The sequence below is a fragment of the Lithobates pipiens genome, unplaced genomic scaffold (genome assembly GCF_037356315.1).
Source record: "Lithobates pipiens isolate NorthernLeopardFrog02 unplaced genomic scaffold, aLitPip1_a1.2 Scaffold_8, whole genome shotgun sequence".
Lineage (NCBI taxonomy): Eukaryota > Metazoa > Chordata > Amphibia > Anura > Ranidae > Lithobates > Lithobates pipiens.
Window position 1 is genome coordinate 102,893,904 of NW_027507903.1, and position 7,691 is coordinate 102,901,594.

The window sequence follows — 7,691 nt, forward strand, 5'->3', positions numbered from 1 at the left end:
TCGGCTTCTCTTGAATGGAAAGTCTGGAAAATATTTCAATAGGCTGCAGCACTGATCAGTGTATTCTGACAGTGGGGGGTTCTCCACTGTCAGAATACAATAGTACAGCAGGGAGAATTCCCTCTTCCATTTCTCTTGTGTGAATGGGGGAATCCATTCTTTTTTTTTTCTGATCATCCTGCCACCTGTTAAAAAAAAAAAAAAAGATCCATATACGGCCAGCCTTAGCTTAGTAAACTTAGTTCAGTTAGCTTAGTTTGCTGTATACTTTATGGGATAATTAAAGGTACCGTATATACTCGAGTATAGGCCGACCCGAGTATAAGCCGAGGCCCCCAATTTACCCCCAAAAAACTGGAAAACTTATTGACTCGTGTATAAGCCGAGGGTGAGACATGGCTGTCCATCCCTGTGTGTCCGTCCATCCCTGTGTGTGTGTCCGTCCATCCATCCCTGTGTGTGTGTCCATCCATCCATCCATCCCTGTGTGTGTATCCATCCATCCATCCATCCCTGTGTGTGTGTGTGTGTGTGTGTGTGTGTGTGTGTGTGTGTATCCATCCATCCATCCATCCATCCCTGTGTGTGTGTGTGTGTGTGTGTGTGTGTGTATCCATCCATCCATCCATCCATCCATCCCTGTGTGTGTGTGTGTGTGTGTGTGTGTGTGTGTGTGTGTATCCATCCATCCATCCATCCCTGTGTGTGTGTGTGTGTGTGTGTGTGTGTGTGTGTGTGTGTGTGTGTGTGTGTGTCCGTGCAGCCTTGTGTGTGTGTCCAGCCTACCTGTGTCCCAAGCCTCCGTCCCGAGCCGCCGTCGTCCCGAGCCTCCTCCGTCCCGTGCCGTGCCTCCTCCGTCCCGTGCCTCCTCCGTCCCGTGCCGTGCCTCCTCCGTCCCGTGTCTCCTCCGTCCCGTGCCGTGCCTCCTCCGTCCCGTGCCTCCTCCGTCCCGTGCCGATGGATCGCCGCTCTTCTCGGCGGCCATTCTACAATTCAAAATTCCGCCTCCGCCTGTGATAGGCGGAACACTCAATTTCCCAGCAGCCTGTGTTCCGCCTATCACGGACATCCTCTCATACTCGTCCGTAGTATGAGAATGAGCGGATGTCCGTGATAGGCGGAACACTGACTGCTGGGAAATTCAGTGTTCCGCCTATCACAGGCGGAGGCGGAGAAGGAGGCGCGGCTTTTGAAAATTAATGTCCGCCGTCTGTCTGCTCGATACGCTGATCGAGCAGTCAGACAGCGGCGACTCGAGTATAAGCCGAGGGGGCACTTTCAGCCTCAAAAAAGAGGCTGAAAATCTCGGCTTATACTCGAGTATATACGGTACATAGTTAACAAGGCTGACACAACACAGATGTCTACCAAGTTTATCTACTCACAATTCCAGAGGAAGGCCAAACAAGCTGTACATTTTGCTTTTGCTTATAAGGAGCAGTGACCAGAAAACGTTGACAAAGCATTTGTAGAGCTTTCACCAATCTTTGTTGAAGCTTGTACCAGTAAAACTGCGGTGGCTGGTCCGGAAGTGGTTAATGTACCATTCAATTCCAGTTTGTAAATGTTGAACACAGGTCCTAAGATTGCCATTTTAAACAAGCTTCTAGCAGGTCACAGCAGGCTTTTAACAAGCTTCAATAAGTGCTGAAGCCTGCTAGTAGCTTGTTTAAAGGGCCAGTCAGCACTCCCATTAGGATCTGTGTTCAACATTTACAAATTGGAGTTGAATAGTACATTAACCACTTCCGGACCAGCTGCCGCTGGTCAAATTGACGTTACCTTACGACGCTTTTCCGTTTGGCCACTAGGGGAGTCGATGCTCATGACAGAGTGAGAACCGGGATCTGTGTGTGTAAACACACAAATTCTGGTTCTTCCAGGGGAGTAGACACAGATCGTGTGTTCATACTCAGTATGAACACCAATCTCTCTATTCTCCTAGACCAGTGATGGCGAACCTTGGCACCCCAGATGTTTTGGAACTACATTTCCCATGATGCTCAACTACACTGCAGAGTGCATGAGCATCATGGGAAATGTAGTTTCAAAACATCTGGGGTGCCAAGGTTCGCCATCACTGTCCTAGACGGTCCCCTCCCCCTACCATTAAAACACAGTCAGTGAGGGAACACAGTTAACCCCTTGATTGCTCCCTAGTGTTAACCCCTTCCCTGCCAGTGACATTTATACAGTAATCAGTGCATTTTTACAGCACTGATCGCTGTATAACTGTCAATGTTTCCAAAAATGTGTCAAAAGTGTCCAATTTGTCTGCCGCAATATCGCAGTCCTGATAAAGGCAGATTGCCACCATTACTAGTAAAAAAATAATAATAATAAAAATGCCATAAATCTCCTATTTTGTAGACGCTATAACTTGCGCAAAAACAAATAAATATATGCTTATTGCATTTTTTTTTTAACCAAAAATATGTAGAAGACTACATATCGGCCTAAACTGAGGAAAAACATTTTTTTTTCAAAAAATATGGGATATTTATTATAGCAAAAAGTTATATTGTGTTATTTTTTTTAAAAAAAATTGTCGCTCTTCTTTTGTTTATAGTGCAAAAAATAAAAACCACAGTGGTGATCAAAAACCATCAAATAAAAGCTCTATTTGTGGGTAAAAAAGGACATCAATTTTGTTTGGGTACAGTGTCGCAGGACCGTGCAATTGTCAGTTAAAGCGACACAGTGACGTATCGCAAAAAATAGCCTGGTCATTGAGCAGCCAAATCTTCCGAGGCTGAAGTGGTTAAAAGCTTTAAACAGCTTGCTGTAAACTCTACAAATGCTTTGTCAATGCTTGCTGTTCACACTGCTCTTGTACAAGCTGAAGCCCGTGTGAAACAGGCCTAATGAACTCCTTTCTATATTGATGGAAAATGCTTCTTTCTTCTAGATGACATAATGTCAAAATGTGTTTTTTGTTCTTGTGCTATGATGGTGTATATTTGTCCAACTCACCCCCAGAACAGCCCCCATACACTTCTTCTGGGGGCCCCCATCAGTGCTCCAGGCTCCTCCTTTTCTGTACGTGCCCCAATAGAAAGCCACTCCTGAGCCACCCTGTCTGTGTCTATTGACCCAGAGAAGGCAGCTCAGCCCTGCCTCCCGCTCACTCGGTAAAGCATTTGACAGCAGCAAATATCAATCTGCCCATGGAGGAGGGGACAGCAGTGAGAGATGCTGCTCTTGTGCACATCGCTGGATCAGATCAAGCTCAGGTAAGAATAAGGCGGGCTGGGGAGGATTCTGCAGCACAGAAGATTTTTCACCATAATGCATAGAATGCATTAAAGTAAAAAGCCTTAAAGTGGTTGTTTACCCACATTTAATAGTTTATACAATCCTCCTTGTCTCCTAAGGATATGCCCTCCTGTGTGTGTGTTTTATTAAAATAAGCCGTTCTTTACCTTATCTCAGAGTGAAGATCTGCATTTATGTGACCCTCTGACCCTCACCTCACCCCGTCTAACAGATGCAGCGGGCGGTGCCGGGATTCCCCCCGTTCACGTCAGTCTAGGGAGGGGGGGAGAGGAGGAGAGAGATGGTGGGTCACGTGAGTGGCGATAGGCGCTCTGAGGTAAAGTAAAGGACAGCTTATTTTAATAAAACACACACACAGGGGGACATATCCTTTGGAGACAAGGAGGATAGTATAAACCAGGGGTAGGCAACCTGGGGCCCTCCAGCTGTTGTGGAACTACATTTCCCATGAGGCATTGCAAGACTGGCAGTTATAATTATTCCTAGAGGCATGATGGGACTTGTAGCTCTGTAACAGCTGGAGGCTGGAGGGCCCCAGGTTGCCTACCCCTGGTATAAACTATGAAATGTTATTTCAGCAGCAGGGGGGAAGGGGCGGTCCCTGACACAGGAACCGACAGGTAGGGAGGGAGGGGTAGAGGAGGACAGGAGAGACAGGAGAGCTGCGGATGACAGAGGCATATAAGTGATACACCATGGTCAGTTTACAGAGTGGAGGGTATAGCCAGGCAGGATCAGCCAGGTTTTTTAGGTGTTAGGCTGGGTTCACACTGTAACCCAATGCGGATCGCACAGGAGCACCGTGCGTCCCTGTTCCCCATTTCAGGGACGAATCAGGGCCGATTCTATGCCTGAATTTGGCCCTGAAACTGAGCCAAAGACGCACAGTGCGCAGTGCGCGCTCTGTAGCCGCAACAGAGATATGTGAACCAGCTCCACAGGGAGCCAGTTAGATTCTCCTGCTATGCGAATTGGAATGCGAAGAAACCACATCTAATTTGCATAGGTGTGAACCCAGCCTTACAGGGGGGGCAAATTACACAGCACAAGCACTGTACAGGAACAGGATCCATTTTTTATTTTTTATTTTAGGTTAACAAACACTTTAAGGCTTTAGAACCAGTTTAATCTCCACTTCTTGTCCTCTACATTGAATTCTTTACAGCTGCTGTGTGCTTCTGATCAAAGAAATTAGAAAGGCAAAGTAGGCAAGACACTTTATTCATTTGTATTTTTTTTAAAGTTTAATGCATACATACAAATTCTCATACATAAAAAATAATATTTCATTTTCCAGGTTGTTGAAGATTGGAAATTTGTGGCTCAAGTATTGGACCGCGTGTTTTTATGGACATTTCTTCTGGTTTCAGTCCTTGGCTCCATATTTCTATTTATCCCAGTCATACACAAGTGGGCGAACATTATTGTGCCAATACATATTGGGAACATGTATGGAGACAGACCTACATGAACTTTTTCCTGTATATTTCTTTAAAAAAAAAACGAGCTTAAATATTTAATGCATAGCTCATATATTTGCTGCTGTACTGACTATTTTGAAAATGAATGCTTTAAAAGAAAATATTTTTTATTTAAATAGCTTGAATATTTACAATTTAAATAAATAAAAATTAATACAAATTGTGTTGCTGTTTTTTTGAGTGACATCTGTAGTAGAGCTATACATGAAAGATGAATAGCAACTCTCCCACAATAGGTTCGGTGGAGTAAGCACAGCTGCTCAGACTGATAATATTGATTGTGATAGATTCAAGCATAGCTTTTCACTATGTGAGCAATGTGGGGATAGTTAAAGAGTATGCTAGGGCAAAAAAAATAAAAACGTACGGTAGTACATTGTACAGTGCATTTCTGCTATACATGCACATTTGCTTAGGTTTTATACTTTAAAATACCCTGCAAGTACAGAAAAATATCTGTTGATCTGGCAGAAATGCACACAGCCCCTGAGTTCTGTTGCGGGCTGACAACACACAGCATTTTTGTTGGCTGGGCGTGTTGTCAGCCCTGGCCAGTGTTTTTTTATTTACTACTCAAATTACTCACTCTCATCTATTCTCCACTTAGACATTAACTTAAAGGGGTTGTAAAGGCAGAAGGTTTTTTTTATCTTAATATTAAGATTAAGCATTAAGATAAAAAGCATTCTATGTGCAGCAGCCCCCCTCAACCCCCCTAATACTTACCTGAGCCCATCTTGATCCACTGATGTTGCAGGATTTTCTCGGCTGTCCAGCACTCCCCTCTTCATTGGCTGAGACAGCAACGCGGCACCATTGGCTCCCGCTGGTGTAAATCAAAGTCAGTCAGCCAATAAGGAGAGAAAGAGGGTGGAGCTGGGCCACAAATAAGTGTTTAAATGGACGCAGGGAGCTGTGGCTTGGCTGCCCCCATAGCAATCCGCTTGCTGTGGGGGCACTCAACAGGAGGGAGGGGCCAGGAGCACTGATGAGGGACCCGAGAAGAGGAGGATCTCGGCTGCTCTGTGCAAAACCATTGCACAGAGGAGGTAAGTATGAAATATTTGTTATTTTTAACAAAAAAAAAGGAGACTTTACAATCACTTTAAGCCTGGTACACACTATTATTTTTTTTTCCCATTCAACCCAGCAGGTTGAACGAAAAAAAACTGTCAGCTCCGGTCGGAGCCGCTGTACTAATGATCCAATGTTAGTACAGCGATTTCCCCCACTGAAATGTTGTATTCTGCCCCCCACCACCAGAACACTCTAATTAGCGCTCTCAGCCATTGGCTGAGAACAAATTTTTGAGAGCCAGTTGGCCGCTTGTTTTCCAGCATGCTTATCCAACAGATGCCAGGCCAAATGCCCGGCCTCTGTTGGACCAGCTGCCATACACACAGGCCAATGTCACTTTGCATTTGGCTTGTGTGTATGGGGCTTTAGTCTGCAGTCCAAGATAAGAACTTGAAGGGCTAATCACACTCTTTGAGATAATATAGGAAACATGTACAGGACAGCTCTGCATTGATGACATATGTAACAGATGTTTTTCTGCATTTATTAAATAGATCTAAGAAAACACTTTTAATTGTTCATTAAACAGAGCAAAAGGTAGCAAATTAATAACGTTTATTGTTAGGGTTTACATATACTTTAGGCTGGGTTCACACCTCTGACGGGTGCGGCTCGCAGCAGGGGTCCGGTGCATCCCTGTTCTCTGTTTCAAGGACGAATCAGGGACAATTTTTTGCCTGAATTCAGCCCTGAAACTGAGCCAAAGACACACAGCACTCCTGAGCCGCAACGGAGATATGTGAACTGGCTCAATAGAGAGCCAATGACAATCTCCTGTCATGCAAATTAGATGCAGTGAAAGCCACATCCAATTCACATAGGTGTGAACCCAGTGGTCTTTGCACAGAAAAATATTTTATGACATTTCTGTGATTGATAAATGTCAGTTCCCTTTTCAGCATAAAAGGGTACACATGATTCACTGAACATGCCAGTGCGTATTCATATTATATCTTTTAGGCCAGATTAACTTAAATATAAATACCAGTTTGTATAATAAGTTCGCCTTCATATCTCCACTCCAGTGGTCTGCAATTAGAACTATATGCAAAACTTTTTTTTTTCATTTTGGATAGAGTAAGGAAAGGTTATAACCACTGTCAAATTTTTTATTTTTTTTGCCATCTGTGTCTCATTGCGAACATTTCCCTTCACTTCCTGTCCCATAACCAAACAGGAAGTGATAGGATATCCCTGCAAATTAAGGGAATTCTTTGGCGACCCCCAGGTCACCCGAACTACTATAAAAAATATAAAAATCACAATGACCTGAATTATAAACCCTTAAACAAACAATGATGGACAGAGTGTGATAATAACAATGTGCAAATGATAAATAGTGTCCAAAAATAAAGTCCAAAAGGCAAATCACTGAAATATAAAACAGGAAGGAGAACTAAACAATATAGTTTGGATCACATACAGTATGTGTATGTAGCGGTACCCCCGCAGGAGCCACTTGGATATTAGTAACCCAGGGCCTCTCACTGATTAATCAACAGCCGGTTACAGGGCATTTTCACACAGCCAGGTGCACACACTTTTCCGCTGGTTATCTTCAATGACCAGTCTAGGGGATTTGTTTTTGTATTTTATTTGGAGAACTTGGATAGGGGAAGGGAATTAGTAGGATTCTCCAAATTAACTATTCACAGGTGAGGACAACTCTCTCAATAGAACTGTGTAGCAGATTATCAGTAGGACCATACATGCCTGTATGGAATGAACAAGTCCCTTTGTAGTAGAAGGAACGCAGTGAACTTTGCCTCTTCAAGACACTAGCCAGTGTCCTTTAGCTTTCACCCAGTAGCTGCCTTCTAGCACCCAGAGGGGGATCTAACAGCACAAGTCCCAGGG

General features: G+C 44.1%; 1 protein-coding gene across 5 annotated transcripts in view; it reads left to right on the top strand.

The window, feature by feature from the left end:
- The window catches only part of LOC143963496 (neuronal acetylcholine receptor subunit alpha-5), a 64,620-nt gene extending 59,703 nt beyond the window's left edge, over nucleotides 1–4,917 (top strand). For all 5 annotated transcript variants that reach the window (XM_077473137.1, XM_077473138.1, XM_077473134.1 and 2 more), the window contains one exon: nucleotides 4,574–4,917. In XM_077473137.1, the coding sequence (XP_077329263.1) occupies nucleotides 4,574–4,796 (223 nt within the window). In that variant the 3' untranslated portion in view covers nucleotides 4,797–4,917. The remainder of the gene's footprint in view (nucleotides 1–4,573) is intronic.
- The last annotated feature ends 2,774 nt before the right edge of the window (nucleotides 4,918–7,691 follow it).